Genomic DNA, 20,104 nt, shown 5'->3' on the forward strand with positions numbered 1-20,104 from the left:
CCAACATCAGGGGTCCCCAAAGTCTCTCCTTGAGGGACAATCCAATCGGGTTTTCAAGATTTCCCCCAATGAATATGCATGAGATCTATTAGCATACAATGAAAGCAGTGCATGCAAATAGATCTCATGCATATTCATTGGGGAAATCCTGAAAACCCGACTGAATTTGGCCCTCGAGAAGGGACTTTGGGGACCCCTGCCCAACATCATCCTCAGAATCATCTGTTTGAAGCTGTCCACATCGACTGCTTTGCTTTGCCAACTACTACTCTTTGGCATCCATCCAAACCTGCTGTCCTAGGCGGTCGCCTAGTCCTGTCGAACGCTCGAACTAGCCCTATAGAATCCCATCCAGCCTCCTGCTCGGCAGTTTTGGACCCGCCCCTCCCGTACTTTCGATCCCTCCTCCCTCTTCCAAAGTCCCGCCCCCTCCTCCAGTTCCCCGCCCCAGTATCCGAAACACCGCTCTCTCGCCAGCAGCTGTGCCCAATAGGAAACCGGAGGGGCGGAGCCAATTGGCAGCGCAACAGGCGGGCGTCAGGCGAGCGGTCCAATAGCAGCGAGGAGCGCGTGTGTGAGCCACGTGTTCGCTGTGGACCCGGAAGTCGGATCCGGAGACGCTGAGACCGGTAGCCTGCGGGATCCGGGAGCTGTGAGTCGGGGCTCCGGTTGCTGGAATGTGGGTGGAGGGAGGCTCTGGAATGCATCGTGTTCTTCCCAGTCCTCTGGCTTTGTGCTTCCCTCTGGGGCGAGCACATTGCCGGCTGCTTTGCGTTTCCTTCCTCTGGATGCTGCCAGGTCCTGCAGAATCGGGGGGAGGCTGAGGTTAGAATAGTCCTAATGGGTCAGACCGAGGGTCCATCAAGCCCGTCCTCACGGTGGCTAATCCAGGTCCCAAGTACCTGGCCAAAACCCAAGGAGTAGCAACTTTCCATACAGAATCCTATAAAATAGCAAGATTCCGGAATCTCAAAGAATAGCAAGATTCCGGAATCTCAAAGAATAGCAAGATTCCGGAATCTCAAAGAATAGCAAGATTCCGGAATCCCAGAGAGTAACAAAATTCTAAAATTCCAAAGAGCAGCAACATTCCATGCTACCGATCCAGGGCAAGCAGTGGCTTCCCGCATGTCTTTCTCAATAACAGACTATGGACTTTCCTCCAGGAAATTGTCCAAACCTTTCTTAACCAGCTACGCTATCCGCTCTTACCTTTGGCAATGCATTCCAGAGCTTAACTATTGAGTGAAAAAATATTTCCTCCTATTGGTTTTAAAAGTATTTCCCTGTAACTTCGAGTGTTCCCCCCCCCCAGTCTTTGTAATTTTTGAGGAAGTGAATAATTGAGCCACTTGTTAAAGGCAAAGCCAATCAAGTAATTATATTCTTTTTTGTGATAAGAAATAGTAACAGGCTAATGTCCCAGCAAACACTATTAGCATTCATGCCATGTCAGAAAATAATTACAACTCCACCACACCTTCTCATAACAAAACGTTGATCCTAGTGGGGTGTAAATTGGCTTTTTAAAAAATCTCCCCCAGTTTGTTAGGAACACAAATGCTCATTATTGAAATGAAACAGCTGAATCCTGCAAGAGAAACACGTTTCTCTCTTCAGGTTCCTCTGTCACATCTGTACACAGTGTAGAAAGCCTTGTAGGTACCAGGGTGCAGCATGTTGAAATCGGTGGTAATGAGGATATTAGCTTGCCTGCCCTCCTGCAGGGAAGTGTGCAAGTGGACTTTTAGGCTGAGCACTGCACCTGCTCTTCATTTTCCTGTGGGCACACTGGACCCAGCAATTTATTCATGCCCTCCATGAAGAGTATGGGTTAAAAAAAAAAAAAAGAAGACAGAAAGGTGATTCTGCGCTAAGGGCAGCACAGCTGAGCACAGATCTGAACAGAAACATTGGAATGCTATTCTGGATGTAAATATCCACAGTGCAAAAATTTGTATGTACAGAATGGAATTCCAAATGAAACAACAAAGGGAGAAAAAGCAAGAACAACAATGGTGATGATATATGCTTATTATCTATTTAATTCGTTTCCTATCCCGTTGTCCCCAAAGAACTTGAAACAGGTTAAACATACATAATTTCAGTACAAGTTTTTATTCTAACCTGACACATAGTAGGAGTCTAATACTACACTTCTACCTCCGTATTCGCGGGGGTTAGGTGCAGAGCCATACCCCGAATTGCAAAAATAAGTTTTTCATCCGGCTCTGACCCACCCCGTCTCCCTCCTGCGTCCCTGGACCTTACCTGGTGGTCTAGCAATCTTCCTATGCTCCTGCCCCGTGCAGAGCCATCATTAAAATGGCTGCCCTAAATTCCCGTTGTAGTCTCGAGCAGCCATTTTGATAATGGCTTTGCACGGGGCAGGAGCATAGGAAGATCGATCCTGCCCCGCTTCCCCGCTAGACCACCAGGTAAGGTCCGGTAAGGTTCAGACAGCCTAAAAATAGATTAAATTTAGAAAAAAAAAATCGCGACTAAACGAAGCCGCGGATACTGAAAAGGCAGATTCGGAGGGAGAAGTGTAATATACATAATATACAGTTTACCGGTTACAATTTGCCATAGTTCTCCTTTCAGTGCAAGGTTTTCAGTACACATCTTATCCTAATTTGATACACATAGACAGTTTACAGGTTAGATTTGCCATAGTTACCGATTTCCAAAAGAAAGGCTTTATTCATGAAATCATCAAATGGAAGAAGAGTCGATGTGGCCATGTTTCAATTGTATACCCTGTGTCTGGAGTTGATCAGCCTTCTTGACAATGAGGTTAATGAATACTTCCAGTATTGATGAAACCATTTGACAGTACATATGACGGTACCTGAAACACAGCCCAGCACGCAGGGTTAATAGCCATGAATGCTGAGCTGTTTCAGGTACTCTCATATTGTTGAATGGTTTCATTGATATTGGAAATATTAATCATCATGGTCAAGAAGATTGATTGACTCTTGACACAGACTGTACATTGCCATGTCGTCTTCCATTTGATGATTTCATAAATAAAAGACTTCCTTTTGGAAAGCTCTTTTCTTCTCTGAAGCTCAATATATATAAGAACTGCCATCTCCGGGTCAGACCTTCGGTCCATCAAGTCCGGCGGAAGCCCAGCCAGGTGTACACCTGGCGTAAATTTAGGCAACAACTATCAATAATCAAAAATGGACAGAAACCTCAAAAAATGTCTATAACAAGTCAAACATACAGGTTTCAAGAACAACTGTGTTTAGATGAACAAGGGGAAAAGACCTCAGAAGCCTGCACCACAAAGAATATGAAATTTCAAACGTGGTTAGCAGGCGCCATTTTTTTGAAATGCAAGACGGTTCAAACGGAATGCATTTTTCAAAAAAATCCCCCAACGAAGCCAAAATTCTGGCGAAACGGGCCCGTCGGGCTCTTATCTTCTTTTGAGATAAGTGTACTTTATGCTGATTGTTATCATTGAAGTGCTTAATACATGATAATATTTAGCTTTTTTAGCTTGCCAATCAGCCACAAGAGGTTTTTGGAGACCTATGATAGAGAACCTGTCCTGCTGCTAACCATGTTTGGAATTTCATATTCTTTGTGGTGCAGGCTTAGAACTGAGGTCTTTTCCTCTTGTTCATCTAAACACAATTGTGCTTGAAACCTGTATGTTTTGATTCGTCATTTTAGCCACCCATATCCCTCTATGCCAGGGGTGTCAAAGTCCCTCCTCGAGGGCTGCAATCCAGTCGGATTTTCAGAATTTCCCCAATGAATATGCATGAGATCTATTAGCATACAATGAAAGCAGTGCATGCAGATAGATCTCATGCATATTCATAGGGGAAATCCTGAAAACCCGACTGGATTGCGGCCCTCGAGGAGGGACTTTGACACCCCTACTCTATGCCTCTCGTAAGGAGATGTGCATCTAGTTTGCTTTTAAATCCTAGAACGGTGGATTCCGCAAGAACCTCCTCTGGCAGAGCATTCCAGGTGTCCACCCCTCGTCACTGGAACAAGAAAGGAGCTATGGAGCGGTCTACGTCACAGTTGACGGTCCGAACCGCCCCAATAAGGGACTGAAGTCCCACAGCAACAACGAGAACAAGTTTATTTAAAATTTGATAAATCACTTGTACATTATTTCTAGGTGGTTTACAGCTAAAATGTTCAAAAGAAAACAGCGTGGAACGTGTTCCTGGAATATTAAGGAGTCAATTTATTAGCAATACAATACAATCTTTGATGCTGTATCTTGAAGGTCTGACCCTACATGGGCCAAGTTTTGGCAATATTTTGCCTTCTTCAAGGGTCCTTTGAGCGCACCTGACTAAAAATAGGCAGCATCAGATTGAGCCTGTTCCTTGAACACCAAGCGGTGTTGCTGAGTGGGTCCTGATTAGACGTGTGCAGAACACTAGCTGCCTTTAGCACAGGATTTGCGCATGTATGCTAAATATGTTCTCTTTGATTGGTACCCAAGTCCTATCCTCTATAACAGGGGTGTCCAACCTTTTGGCTTCCCTGGGCCGCATTGGCCGAAAAAAATGTTTTTGGGGCCACATAAACATGCAAACACTGCAGTAAGACAGAGGAGGGAGCCGGCAAGACGGTAAACACCCGGGGGCAGTAGAGGAAAACACTGTATCGTCCGGGACCGCACAAAATACTTCATGGGGCCGCAGGCTGGACACCTCCTACTCTATAATAAACCCTAAGAGGCTTGCGGCACGCACAGAGATTTGAGCGGCGGTGGCGGTTTGACTCCTGCGCTGTTGAGACGCCTCTTCTCACCCCTGGACCAGCAAATGCAGCAGCCGCGGGGCATTTGCTAGGCCGGCTCACTTTGATAATCCCACATTTGCAAAAAGTTGCGCATTCTTTTTCTCGGATCCCTGAGGAAGGCGTGCTTTGCCAATACACAGCCCGTGTTGGGTCCTCCATGACAAATGTGGACATTGTTTCTTGAAAGGATTAACTTAATAACACAAGAAGCATCAAGAACATTGGATTTTCACAGTTTCGTTTCTTTTGCCTTAATTCTAACTTCTGAACGTCCAAACCAGGCTTGGACGGAGTCTTCCTTCAACCTCATGTTTTTAATTGAAAGATCCTCTTCAAAATGAATGGGTGCATGAGAAGATGATGACAGTTAAAAGAATCTGGTCGAGTTTTCTGCCAAATCAAGAGTCATGACTTAAAAAAAAAAATAAAAAGGGCGTAGGGAGCAAGCTCTGGAAACAGAAAGAAAAATAATTTAGAATAGAGAGAATTGGTGCATCGAAGTTACCCAGCCTTTATTTCAGAAATGTTCCCAGATGATGGGGGGGATTATGTGCTGCCTAATTGCACTTTCTTCTTTGTTCTCATGAATCCAGGTGTGTCTAGCATGATCCCGGGTTATGGTCCAGTGTTCCAGGCCTTGCTGGGAACCTTCTTCACATGGGGCCTCACAGCGGCTGGCTCTGCCCTAGTTTTCGTGTTCACTAGCGGACAGGTGAGTCTCAAGTGATAATGTTTGACTGAAGAACTAGGGCACTAGCATTTCAGTTGATTCAGTGATAACAGCAGTTTTCTTCTATGGGTCTGGAGGGCTCAGGAGATGGGTAGAGGGATAGAAAGCCTGTGATCTGGAGGGCTCAAGGGGGTGGGCAGAGGGTCTTGTCATTTGTAGGCCTAAAAGGAGAACTTGGGATGGCAAGGGACCACTAGTATGTATTTGTTCACGACTTAGCCATGGGCATGCTAAGTCTGTATATACTTCTGGTGGACAGATGCCAACATTAATGAAATTGGACTGAGGCACGTTAGTGAGGCAGCATTTAGGGAACTTTCAGGGCCATTTCAGTTTCCACACCATCTTTTTTTTCTGGAGATGTTTACTTTTCTGCTGTGCTGACCCCATTCTGTAGTGGCGCGGTGGATGTGCATATGCATCGAAGCAAGAGAGTCTTGGCGCTGCTGCGGCCCCCCACCCGTAAGGATTCAGGAACTAGATTGAGGGTAACTCTCCTGTCTCCCTTCCTCCCCCTTTAGTTCCAGATCCAGGCATTGAGGTTTTTGGCAGGCCATGAATAGCTGTGGTCTCCCCTATGGGCCTCGTCTCCATAGGGGAGGGTGCATCCTTCTTCGAAAGCTTTCTTTGTTCCTGCTTGCTAGTTGTTAAATTTAAGAACCCAAAAGTCCTTTCCTCATCCTGTATAGACAGAGTTTTAACTGGGATTTTAAGCTGAGTTTTTATGGTCTGATTTTCTTTTCTTAACTTTTGTTTTAAACATTAAGGGATCCATTTATTAAGGTGCACTATAAGTGTCAGAGCTTTTACCGCTGTGGCCGGTGATAAAAAACCCCCCCCGCTAATGTGGCTTCATAAAAGTGGGGGGTAATTGCCATACAGCCCATAAAAATTTAATGGGTTACATTGCATTTAATGTGTGCTAAAATTTCTTAGCACACCTTAGTAAAAGGACACCTAAGGGACCTATTTACTAAGCTGCATTGTGTTTGACATGAGTTAACAGCTTGGTGCCAAATTAATGTGCGCTATGAGCATGTATTAATTGCTCTATTAGCCACCTAATGGGGCATAGAATAGACTGGGACTGTGCCCTGTGATTCATATAGGACAGTGATCGCAAACCTGTCCTGAGAGAACCCTGGCCAATTGGGTTTTTCAGGATCTCCACAATGACTAGGCCCGAGAGAGATCTGCATATCAAGAGGCAGTGGGGCTCATTTTCAAAACACTTGGTTGCAGAAAGTACCCTAGACATTTTTGTGTGTCTGCTTTGAAAATGAGCCTCGGTGTATGCAAATGAATCTCAAAAAAGTAATAGAGAAGGACGGGAGGAACAAAAATACTGAAATGTATCCAATCGTACACTCCAGAATTGTGTTGAAGCCAAACCATATCTTGCATATCAGAAACAGCTGCTTAGATGGGTAACGGAGGAAAAAGCCTCTGCAAAGTCTGTAGCACGCCCACTGACTGAAAGAGTTCCTTAGGGAAAAAACCTCATTCATTAACAAAGCATCACAGGCTAGTTTGACGATCCCGACAGCCCTGAAGCATACCGTGAAACGTGGGGCCATCGCGGGTGGGATCATTCTTATAAAGCTTTTTTGGATGGATGGAGGGTTTTGTGATGCTTTGTAAATGAATAAGATTTTTTTTCACAAGTACTATATATACTTCAATATAAGCTGAGCTTTTTGGGCCAAAAAATGACCCCCAAATGGGGGTCTTGTCTTATATTTGGGTCAGGGCCACCTCCCCCACTGTCCCCCTTCCTGGACCTGTTGCAGGCTTCCGCTGGACTGCTGTAAGACCTGGTAGGTCAGCGATGGGCCGAGACAGGAGGAATCCCTTCTGTCCCGGCTGACTCGAAAAATTGGCTGCTGCAAGCTCTCGTGAGGCCTGTGAGAACTCAGAGCAGCCAATCATTATATAACATTAAAATACATTTCTAGACCACAATTCCTTCCAGGTAGATATGGTTTCCATCATCAAGAGACTGTACATCACAGTGAAATACAAGAGAAATATTATCTTCCTTACTTTCCTAATAATTTTACAGAAAGATGTCTTTAATAGTTTTTGGAGATGCATATATGAAATTGAAGAAGCAAACAAAATACGCAGTTCTGAATCCCAATTAGAAACCTGATATGCAATTGTTCGATGTGGCTCTCCACTGGGCAGGAGTGCAGGAAGGCCACTCCTGCTCTGATTTACCGCTGGACCACCGGTCATTGTAAAAAGTATGCGGAGGAGGCGGAAGGGAAGTAAACGAAGGCGGAGGCAGGAGGGATCTCTCCTGTCCTGGCCCACTAGGTCTTAAGGTAAGCCTGGCGGAAGCCTTTAAGACATCGGGAGGGAGAGGGTACAGAACATAGGGGAGAGGGACAGGGTGCAGAGCCAGGCAGGATGGGATGGAGACGGGGTGCAGAGCCCTGGAGGAATGGGTGCAGAGCCTGGCAGGGTAGATAGGGAGGGGGCTGTGTGCAGAGCCAGGAAGTGAGGGGGGACATGGTGCAGTGCCAGGGAGAGAGGGGAGCCAGGCAGTGTACTAGAGTATTAACCCTCTTGGTTTATATTCGAGTCAACCTTATTTCCTCCTTTTTTGGGGGGGTTTAACCTCGTTTTATATTTGGGTTGGCTTATATTCGAGTATATACGGTAACTTTTAGTTAGTGGGTGTACAACAAAGACCTACTGACTTTTCTGAGGCTTTTTATTCCATTGTGGTGGGAAACCTGTTTATATATATTTGCCATTCACCATTTTGAGGTTTCTGTCCATTCTTGTTTTGTGGTAGTTTTTATTCCATTACCCATCTAAGCAGCTGTTTTGGCTTTCTGGTAGGCACTTTGGACTAGGTACCTAGCTTGCCTAGAAAGCTAATCATTTTAATTTAAGCCAATTAAGTCTGCGTTTTACTAAATCGCAGAACGTCTTGCCGCTGGCCAGCGAGGTAAATGCTCAGACGCTTATAGGAATTGAATGCGCATTGGAGCATTTACCTCGCCGCCCCAGGGTAAGAAGCTCTTCCACAGTTTAGTAAAAGGAGCCCTAAGATTGTTATCCGTGCTCATTAAGCCTATTAAACCATTACGTTGGGACCTACATTGGCTAGACGGGCTGATCCAAATGCCTATCTTTAGGTGTCTTTCATAGAATCTGGGCCAAAACGTTCTCAGTGGTGGCCACCCAGGTTTTGCACTTAAGTAAATAATTTCTTTAAAATATTTATAATCCGCTTAAGAAACTAAGCGGCTCATGATACCATTAGACAAAACCACATTCATCTTATTTTAAAAAACAGCACTTAGGGCTCCTTTTACGAAGGCGTGTTGGAGCCCTAACGCGCGGAATGCCGCGCGTGCTAGCCCCTACCGCCTCCTCTTGAGCAGGTGGTAGTTTTTCAGCTAGCGTGCGCTATAGTAGAAACATAGAAACATAGAAAGATGACGGCAGAAAAGGGCTATAGCCCATCAAGTCTGCCCACCCTACTGACATGGTGACATAATTCAGAGTGCGCGCTAATCCGGTGCGTGCGCTAAACACTAGCGCACCTTCGTAAAAGGGGTTCATAGTCAGTCGCGCGCTGACAATTCGGTGCAAGGCAAGCGCGCCGCGGGAAAACTTAGTTTTAAAGAGCTCCGAACCCCCCCACTTTATTGCATAGTGTTTACGCTGCTGTTGAGGGGGGATTGGAACCCTCCATTATAGAGAAAACGGAACTTTTTCCGATTTTTTTTTTTTTTATCAGGAAAAGTTCCATTTTCTCTATAATGGGGGGGTTGCACCTCCCACACACCCCCAACGGCAGCGAACGGCAGCGCGGACAGTATGCAGTAAAGTGGGGAGGGGTTCCCCTGAACACCCCCGTCGGAGCTCTTTAAAAATAAGTTTTCCCGCGGCGCGCTTGTGTCTTGCACTGAATTGTCAGCGCGCTAGTGTCTGGCGCGCGATTTTCCGTCATCGTAAAAGTTGCCCTTAAGGTTCAAGTCCGGCAACAAAGAAATCAATCTTTTTTTTTTTTTTCTTCTAAGTCAGGTTCCACCATCTACTTAATGCATGTTAGATGCAAATCCTTAGTGCATTGTAGTCACACCCAGCCCTAGGACCATCTTTTTTTCCTGTTTTTGTAACAGCCATTATATTTCTTATAACTCTGTTTTATATTTTTAATGAATAAGACCATTGCCCCTTTTTAAATGGTCCTTTATTTTGCTATTTTTGTAATGCTCAGTTGGAGTAACCTGTAGTTGAATAAACTTGACACGGTGACATAATTCATCACCGTTCCCGTCCCCGCGGGAAACAATCCTGTGTCATTCTTACGTGTCTCTCTCAACCTCAGTCCTTCTACACCAATATTCTTCAATGCAAGGCTTAAGGATCTGTGGTTGAGCCCATTCATACTCTTGATTCTTCCCTCTCTCCTTGAATAATGACATCGAGATGGTTTCCCGCGGTTATCCACGGGAACGGTGATGAATTTTGTCACCGTGTCATTCTCTAGAATAAAGCTACCTCCTTAGCTGGGGTTTGCTATATTTGGTACTTAAAACAGAAAAGATTTTCTCAAAGAGCCGACGGGTGCTGGTTCCTTTCTAAGGGCAAGGAAGATGCAGGGTAGCTTCAAAGTCCTGGTTGACATTTTGTGGACATTCCCCTCTCCATGTTGAATCCTGTAGTGGTCTCCAACTCCAACTCCAACCCTTTGCAGGGCCACATTTGGGATTTGTAGGCACTTGGAGGGCCTCAGGAAAAAATAGTTAATGTCTTATTAAAGAAATGACAGTTTTGCAGGAGGTAAAACTCTTTATAGTTTTGGCTAAGTCTTAATAATAACATTGTCATTTATAGCTAAAGAGACAGATGATCAAGAAACTGTTTTATTTCACTTTTGGGATTATGATAAACATACCGAGGGCCCCAAAATACTACCTGGCGGTGAGTTTGAGACCACTGCCTGTAGTGGAAGCTGCATGTGACATGGCGTTAATCCTATTTGCTTTAATTTGCAGAGGTGGATCCTGGATGGCAGTCTTGGTTTTGCTGCGGGGGTAAGTACTGAGGGGGGAGCAAATGGGATTTTAATTTGTGTGTGTCTTACTTAAGACCTCATCTCAGCCTGTACTAGAATTTGTAAAATTATATGGGAAGGAACTTTAGTAGGCCTCTCTAGATGTCTGTGCATCCTGCTTGCACTTTGATTTGGACCGGGATAAGGCATAGTGTAACTTTCAGCTCTCAGAACGAGCCCTGCGTTTCCTAACGGAGGCCAACGAGTCAAAGTGCTGAAGTGTTCCTCTCCTCTGAAGACGTGGAGGGGCATTTTCGATAGGATGTTTAAGTCTGTAATGTTCTAGGAGCTCATTTATGCGCATAAATCTTGATTTTTTTTTTTTAAATGTGCAAAATGGCTTATAAAGTTAAGCAAATCCGAAGAAAGGTACTTCAGACGAATGTACAGGAAGCGGGCAAAGTTTACTTTGAACAAACAAACAGATTGTTGGGTACAAATGGGCCACTTTTTACAGAATCTGGGACCCTACAGTTTTTTGGCAGCGTATTTTCACCGTGAATGCGCACAGCTTACAGATCAGGCAATTTTGTTGCATGAGGAAGAAGTGTTGAGTCCCTTCTTCTGTAAAATGTGGCCCATTTGTGCGCAACAATCTCTTTGCTTGTTCAAAATAAACGTTGACTGTATCCTGTACATTCGCCTGCAGTACCTTTCTTTGGCTTTGGTTTACCACATTTGCAATGCAGATTTGTTGCATTTTCTTCTCTTGTCTTTATAAAGTTAGGCCTCGCCTAAAAGCTGAGGCATATTTGTACTGTAGGTATCTTATCCACTCTAAACCAGATTTCCGGGACTGAACGGGTTATAAATACCTGAGGTTGAGGGGAGGAGAAGTGTTGACGGTGCTATTTGGGAGTGAAGAACATCTGTGCATGACTCAGGAGCAGGACGTGTGTGTGAAAACATATTTGTTTACAAGGTTTTTAGGGAATTAATGTTCTGTATAGAAATAAACTCTTACGTCTTATGTTTTGTTATGCTATGTCCTGATCTGAAGGTGGCCAAGCAGGATATGGTGAAAGCCAGAAGGATGCCTGGATTGACAGGAAGAAGAATGGCTATTAGGAAAAAAAAATGATAGTACTTCTCTATAAGGCTGTTGTGGACAAGCTGCTAAAATGGTCATTTATCTGATCTCAATAGGTGTAGCAGAACAAAAGAATAGCTTTACTGGGTCAGACCAATGGTCAATCAAGCCCAGTAGCCCATTTTCACGGTGGCCAATCCAGGTCCCTAGTACCTGGCCAAAACCCAGAGAGTAGCAACATTCCATAGAGAATCTCAAACAATAGCAAGATTCCGGAATCTCAGAGAGTAACAAGATTCTGGAACCCCAAAGAGTAGCAACATTCCATAGAGAATCTCAAATAATAGCAAGATTCTGGAATCTCGGAGAATAACAAGATTCTAGAATCCCAGAGAGTAGTAATATTCCATAGAGAATCTCAAACAATAGCAAGATTCTGGAATCTCAGAGAGTAACAAGATTCTAGAATCCCAGAGAGTAGCAACATTCCATAGAGAATCTCAAACAATAGCAAGATTCTGGAATCTCAGAGAGTAACAAGATTCTGGAACCCCAAAGAGTAGCAACATTCCATAGAGAATCTCAAATAATAGCAAGATTCTGGAATCTCAGAGAGTAACAAGATTCTGGAATCTCAGAGAGTAACAAGATTCTAGAATCCCAGAGAGTAGTAACATTCCATAGAGAATCTCAAACAATAGCAAGATTCTGGAATCTCAGAGAGTAACAAGATTCTAGAATCCCAGAGAGTAGCAACATTCCATAGAGAATCTCAAACAATAGCAAGATTCCGGAATCTCAGAGAGTAACAAGATTCTAGAATCCCAGAGAGTAGCAACATTCCATAGAGAATCTCAAACAATAGCAACATTCCGGAATCCCAGAAAGTAACAAGATTCTAGAATCCCAAAGAGTAGCAACATTCCATACAGAATCTCAAACAATAGCAAGATTCCGGAATCTCAGAGAGTAACCAGATTCTAGAATCCCAAAGAGTAGCAACATTCCATACAGAATCTCAAACAATAGCAAGATTCCGGAATCTCAGAGAGTAACCAGATTCTAGAATCCCAAAGAGTAGCAACATTCCATAGAGAATCTCAAACAATAGCAAGTTTCTGGAATCTCAGAGAGTAACAAGATTCTAAAATCCCAGAGTAGCCACATTCCATGCAGAGGCTTCCCCCCCATGTCTGTCTCAATAACAGACTATGAACTTTTCCTCCAGGAAATTTTCAAAACCTTTCTTAAAATCAGCTACACTATCCACTCTTACACAACCTTTGGCATTGCTTTTCAGAGCTTAACTAGTCGCTGAGTGAAAAACAATTTCCTCCAATTGGTTTTCAAAGTATTTCCCTGTAACTTCATCGAGTGTCCCCTAGTCTTTGTAATTTTTGACTGAATGAAAAATCGATCCACTTGTACCCGTTCTACTCCACTCAGGATTTGGTAGACTTCAAAGAAGAGCGACCAAGATGATAAAGGGGATGGAACTCTTCTTGTATGAGGAAAGGCTTAAGAGGTTAGGGCTCTTCAGCTTGGAAAAGAGATGGCTGAGGGGAGATATGATTGAAGTCTACAAAATCCTGAGTGGTAGAGAATGGATGAAAGTGAATTGATATTTCACTTTTCCCAAAATTATAAAGACAAGGGGACGCTCGATGAAGTTACATGGAAATAATTTAAAACAAATAGGAAATAAAATTTTTTTCATTTAATGACTAGATAAGCTCTAGAACTCGTTGCCAGAGGATGTTGTAACAGCGGTTAGCATAGCTGGATTTAAAATAGGTTTGGACAAGTTCCTGGAGGAAAAGCCCACTATCTCATATTGCGACAGATATGAGGGAAGCCACTGCCTGTTCTGGAATCGGTAGCTTGGATTTTTGCCATGTACTTGTGACCTGGATTGGCCGATGTTGGAAACCAGCTACTGGACTAGATGGACCATTGGTCTGACCCAGCTGGGCTATACTTTGGAGGAAAGGCAGGAGAGGAGGGATATGAGTGAGAGATTTAAATACCTCCATGGTCTACATATACTTAAGGAAATACTTCTCCATGGAGAGGGTGGTGAATTCATTGGCCTTGTAGTGGAGATGAAAGCTGCACTTCTCCCTACGTATTTGCGGTTCAACAGTCACAGTTTAGATTATTTGCGGTTTTTAGCTTGCATGCTCCTCCCCCCCAATTACATCAGCTTGCATAGAGAAATTTCAAGCGTTTACAGAGAAAATCGCTGATTTCCGGCACTTTCTTCACCGTGTTTTACCTCTCCTTCAGGAACAGGCCAGGTCTCCCACCATATTATTCGCGGTTTCACCATATTCATGATGGTTTTTAATAGAAAACTGTGAGTAACCTATGAAAAAGTTTTTCACGGTTTTACTGTATTTGTGGTTCTGTTAATCACCTATCACAGTGAATATGGAGGGAGAAGTGTACACTTCCCCCCTCCGTGTTCGCAAATTTCGTATCTATGGATTCGCTTATTTGTGGTTTTAAATCACAAAATTAATTTTCATTTTTGGGGCTATTTTAAGCCCTGTAAGCCCCCCCTTAAGCCTTACCTGATGGTCTAGTGGGTTTTCAGGACAGTAGTGATCTTCCTATGCTCCTGCCCCATACAGATCGCTCACAGGAAATGGCTTGAGAGACTACAGAAGCCAAAGGCAGCCATTTCCTGTGAGCGATCTGCACGGGGCAGGAGCGTGGAAAGATCGCTGCTGCCTGAAAACCCGCTAGACCACCAGGTGAGGCTTAAGGGGGGGCTTTCAGGACTTAAAATAGCCAGGGGAAGTGGGGGTTAGGGGCAGGACCAGCCCGAATATTATTCGCTTTTTTTTAATATTCGCGGGCCATATCTGCCCCTAACCCCTGAGAAGAATATGCATGAGATCTATGTGCATGCACTGCTTTCAATGCATATTTATTGGGGAAATCCTGAAAACCCAACTGGATTCGGCCCTCAAGGAGGGACTTTGGAGAACCCTGGTGTATAGTTTGCTTGTTAACGTTTTTCCTGCTCTAGAGGAGCTGTAAATGGTATTATCCACAATGTAGGCACTGTTTCTGCAGCACTGCAGGCTGGGGCACGGGCGGTGTGTCTGGGAGGGAATGCATGGATGGGAGAACATCGCAGGGGAGGAGACATAGGCATCCTGGGACTGTCTGCCAAGTCTCTTCCCTGAAGAAGCCCTTTCTGGAAACGTCAATCGCTCCTCCTAAACTTACTTGCTCCACTTCATCACTGACGCTGAAACCGTGGATTGAAGACAAAGTTTTATTTTATTTTTCTTTCCAGCTTATGATTTATCTTTAATCTTATCTATTGTTTTGCCTTTTGTCTTTGTTTTGTTCTATTTCTATCATTTAAATTTCTCCAGAATTCTACTGTTCAACGGCTCCCCCTTCTGCTTCTATTCCTTTCTCTCCTCTCTTCTACCTTCCAAAGTATTTAGATCAATGCTGTCTTGTTAAAATGTTTATTTTATTTTTATTTTTCCTCTAACTCTACTTTTCACTTCTCTATTACCCTCCAGGTACTTTAGTTAGATTGTGAGCCTTCGGGACAGTAAGGGAATTTTTCAAGTACCTTTCTTATTTCTAATCTTAATGTATATTTTCTGTAAACCGCTTAGAACCTAACGGATGTAGCGGTATATAAGAAATAAATTACATTACATTACATTACCCGATTACACTTGTGTCTTTATAGGAGAGGTCAGCCTAAGTGCCCTGTTATACAATTACTCATGGCGGATGCTGAATTATTTAGGATATTGTTTGGGTGAAGCAGCTCTCGTGTGTGTTTCTTACAAAATTTCATGTACTGCCCTTTATGAGAAACCAAGTTACAGTAAAACCTTGGTTTGCGAGCATAATTTGTTCTAGAAGCGTGCTTGTAATCCAAAACACTTGTATATCAAAGTGAATTTCCCCATAAGAAATATTGGAAACTCAGACGATTCGTTCCACAACCCAGAAACTTTAATACAAGATATTATACATACTTGTATTGCAAGACTTCGCTCGTTTACAACAGTCACTACACTCCCGCAGCGTCAGAGAGAGAAAAACCATCGGCTCAGTGATGATGATGTGACGCGTGTATACTGTATGTACTTGTATCGCAAGACCTCGCTTGTTTAGAACAGTCACTCCACTCCCGCAGCGTCAGAGAGAGACGAACCATCGGCTCAGTTGTGATGATGTGACGAGTGTTTACTGTATGTACTCGTATTGCAAGACCTCGCTTGTTTAGAACAGTCACGACACTCCATAGCATCAGAGAGAGAAGAACCATCGGCTCAGTGGTGATGATGTGACACACGTATACTGCATGTACTCGTATTGCAAGACTTCGCTCATTTAGAACAGTCACGACAGTCCCACAGCGTCGGACAGAGAAGACCCATTGGCTCAGTTGTGATGATGTGACACACGTATACTGTATGTACTTGTATCGCAAGACTTTGCTTGTATATCAAGTTAAAATATAATAAAATGTTTTGCTTATCTTGCAAAACACTTGCAAACCAAGGTTTTACTGTATTTACAAATGAAGCCAAATATAACTAAAACACAGAGCCGAAAGGGAGACAAGAGCACCTAGAGATCCAGTCGCAGAACATGGCATTTGACGTAAACACAGCACTTGTTCAGACCTGCTTAATAGTCTTTGCTAAGAATTTCCATTTGCTTTGGCCGAGAGTATTTAAGGATGTGTAAAAAAAAAATAATAATAATATTTTTGTGCTTAAGAGGTAGAAGATTAATGATTGGTTGAAAAATAAATTCCAGGTTATGCCAGTTAGGATTTTGCTAACCCCCAGCAGAAAGAGAACAAGTGGGGCGTGGGATACAACACGTCAACCTTGACGAATAAGCTTTATTTCTTTAAATTTTAAACAAAATATATGTAGAAACACATGAATAAAGAGTCCTATAAAGATGATGCCTTATTGTGAAAGGATCCAGTAAATGACCCAGATCAGACTGAGGGTTTTTTTTTAAGAGTCCTGTTGATGAAATGAGAGTTAACAGCATTTGCTAAAGTTGCATGGTTTGTGGCAGAGCTGGGATTAGGGCTGACGCCCGGGGGATAAACTGACTTGGCCCAGGAGTACACAGAGTCTGTTGCCCAGCTGGGACGTGTGCTCTCCTAGCGGGAAAAGGTTAGGATCGGAGCATCAGTGATATGCCTTGCCTGGTATCCTACGGTTTTGTATGGGGAGGACGAATTTTAAGAAAATGCTAAAAACTCAATTATTCGCCAATTCAGTTGATAATCACCTTTTTTTTTTTTTTGACAGCAATGTATACTTTAAAGCTTGCTTGTATTTCTGAATTGATTGAATTTGCGCTCTATCCCTGTTTATAACAGGGACGATTAATGTTGTTTAGACATGTCTATGTTATAGGTGATAATTGTAGGGAAACAAGATTTTATGTATGTGATATGAATCCGGCCATATAATAGATGTTTCACTAAAAGTGCTGATAATATTAACTATAACGCTCCTGAAGAAGCTCTGTTCCATACTGAAAGAACGAAACGGAGATCTTCCGTCGTTTCTTGATGGCTGTGTAGTATTCAAGCTAAGTACTACTACAATAATGATATAAGAAGATTTTTGCAGCAAATAGCTATAGTAAACAGTTAAAATGAAATTAATAATAATAATAATAATAAAAAGAATAAAAGGACCGATGATAGCTCACATTAAGGTTACAGGCCGAAAAGTATACTAATGGCATTGTAACTGTGAGCGCTTGAGTTCCATTATGAAATTCTTTTATTATAAGTCTATGAGGAACTTTTAAATGATATGTGGAGAAGTGTGGCTTGAGCAGTAGCCTCTATGTATGGTGGTAATTAAGTGCCGGTGGTACCTCGGTTTACGAGTGCACCGGTTTGCGAGTGTTTTGCAAACTTGGTGCCTCGTAAACAGAGCTTGCCTCGCTGTACGAGCGCCCCCCCCCACCATCGGGCATCCCCCCGCCGCCATCGGGCAACCCCCGCCGCAACCTGAGATCCCCCAACCCACCCGAACCCTCTTCTTACTTCCAGTGTAGCCTCCGCATCGGCACTGGCACCAGCATGTCCTGTGCGTTGGTGCCAGTGCCTGAAAATCTGCTTCCTGTGCTTGGCCTTGAGCATGTGCGCAAAGGACAAAAAGAGTTGAGGTGAAGAGCGATGAGCCCTGGTACGGTCCAGGTAGTATGCAAGGGCCCGCTTACAGTCTAGCGTGTGTAACGCCTGTTCCCCAGGATGAGCATGGGGTTTAGGGAAAAAGACAGGCAATACAATGGACTGGTTGAGGTGGAAGTCCGAGACCACCTTGGGAAGGAATTTAGGGTGGGTACGCAGAACCACCTTGCCATGGTGAAAAATAGTAAAAGGTGGGTCGGCCACCAGTGCATGCAGCTCACTAACCCTCCTGGCAGAGGTGATGGCAATGAGGAAAAGCACCTTCCACGTCAGAAATTTGAGTGAAGTAGTGGCAAGAGGCTCAAATGGAGGTTTCATGAGGGCTGATAAAACCACATTCAGGTCCCAGACGACTGGAGGAGGCTTCAGAGGTGGTTTGACATTGAAGAGGCCTCTCATGTACCGGGAAACCAGTGGATGAGCCGTGAGAGGTTTTCCGAGGATAGGCTCATGAAACGCAGTGATGGCACTGAGGTGGACTCTGATTGAGGTAGACTTGAGGCCAGCGTCGGACAGAGAGAGCAAATAGTCCAGTACAGTTTCCACCGCCAACGAGGTGGGGTCGTGGTGATGCAGGAGACACCAAGAGGAGAACCTGTTCCACTTCTGATGGTAACATTGGAGGGTGGCCGGTTTCCTGGAGGCATCCAAAATGCGATGGACAGGCTGAGACAGATTCTCTGGAGAGGTCAGCCCGAGAGAAACCAAGCTGTCAGGTGGAGCGATGACAGGTTGGGATGTAGTAGAGACTGATGCTGCTGCGTAAGTAGAGTAGGAAACACAGGAAGAGGAATGGGCTCCCTGGAGCTGAGCTGGAGCAGGAGGGAGAACCAGTGTTGGCGAGGCCACCGAGGAGCGATGAGAATCATGGTGGCTCTGTCCCTGCGGAGTTTGAATAGCGTCCGCAACATTAGAGGCAGTGGAGGAAAGGCATAGAGGAACCGATCCGTCCAGTCGAGCAGGAATGCATCCGGGGTCAGACGATGAGGAGAGTAGAGTCTGGAGCAGAACTGGGGCAGCTGATGGTTGTGAGGAGCTGCAAAGAGGTCCACCTGAGGAGTGCCCCAGAGAGCAAAGATGGAGTGGAGTGTGGGAGGATCCAAGGTCCACTCGTGAGGTTGAAGGATGCGGCTGAGGTTGTCGGCCAGGGAGTTCTGTTCGCCCTGGATATAGACGGCCTTGAGGAAGAGACTGCGGACCGTGGCCCAGGTCCAGGTGCGGATGGCCTCCTGACAGAGGAGGGGAGATCCGGTGCCGCCTTGCTTGTTTATGTAGTACATGGCGACTTGGTTGTCTGTGCACAGGAGAAGAACCTGAGGATAGAGAAGGTGCTGGAAGGCCTTGAGAGCATAGAACATGGCCCTGAGTTCCAGGAAGTTGATGTGATGTTGACGCTCCTGAGGGGTCCAGAGTCCCTGGGTGCGAAGATCTCCCATGTGAGCTCCCCATGCATAGGGGGAGGCATCTGTGGTTATGATCATGGAATGAGGGGGTAGATGAAAGAGTAGACCCCTGGAAAGATTTGAGGAGTTCAACCACCATTGAAGAGATTGCTGAAGAGACGATGTCACAGAGATGGGATGAGAAAGAGGATCCGTGGTATGTGACCATTGGTTGGCTAGAGTCCATTGAGGTGTCCTGAGGTGGAGTCGTGCCAGAGGAAGCACATGGACTGTCGAGGCCATGTGGCCCAGGAGGACCATCATTTGCCGAGCAGGAATAGAGCGACAAAGGAGCACCTGACGGCAGAGATGGAGCAGGGTTCGTTGGCGGTCTGAGGGGAGAAACGCCCTCATCAGAGTGGTGTCGAGGACGGCACCAATGAACTGAAGTCGCTGTGTGGGAAGGAGATGTGACTTGGGGTAGTTGATCTCGAACCCCAGGAGATGGAGGAAAGAGATGGTGTGTTGAGTGGCTTGTAGCACAAGCGGAGACATAGGAGCTTTCACCAACCAATCGTCCAAGTATGGGAACACCTGGAGGTTGTGAGACCTGAGGAAGGCTGCCACCACAATAAGGCACTTGGTGAACACCCTGGGCGATGATGCGAGGCCAAAGGGTAGCACTTTGTACTGATAGTGGTGGTGCTGTACCTGAAATCGGAGGTAGCGACGTGAAGTCAGATGGATTGGAATGTGAGTGTAGGCCTCTTTGAGGTCTAGGGAACATAGCCAGTCGTGATGAGAGAGAAGCGGGTAAAGCGTGGCAAGGGAGAGCATCCTGAATTTTTCCTTGACCAGACACTTGTTGAGGTTCCGA

At 44.7% G+C, this 20,104-nt stretch overlaps 1 protein-coding gene across 2 annotated transcripts in view; it reads left to right on the forward strand.

Moving 5' to 3' along the window:
- Window positions 1-511: 511 nt before the first annotated feature.
- Window positions 512-20,104, forward strand: part of SLC39A11 (solute carrier family 39 member 11) — a 549,521-nt gene continuing 529,928 nt past the window's right edge. For both annotated transcript variants that reach the window (XM_033962153.1, XM_033962155.1), the window contains exons 1-3: window positions 512-652; window positions 5,382-5,500; window positions 10,540-10,578. In XM_033962153.1, coding sequence (XP_033818044.1) covers window positions 5,393-5,500; window positions 10,540-10,578 — 147 coding nt within the window. In that variant the 5' untranslated portion in view covers window positions 512-652; window positions 5,382-5,392. The remainder of the gene's footprint in view (window positions 653-5,381; window positions 5,501-10,539; window positions 10,579-20,104) is intronic.

This window comes from Geotrypetes seraphini, chromosome 10 (assembly GCF_902459505.1).
Source record: "Geotrypetes seraphini chromosome 10, aGeoSer1.1, whole genome shotgun sequence".
In the NCBI taxonomy this organism is placed as follows: domain Eukaryota; kingdom Metazoa; phylum Chordata; class Amphibia; order Gymnophiona; family Dermophiidae; genus Geotrypetes; species Geotrypetes seraphini.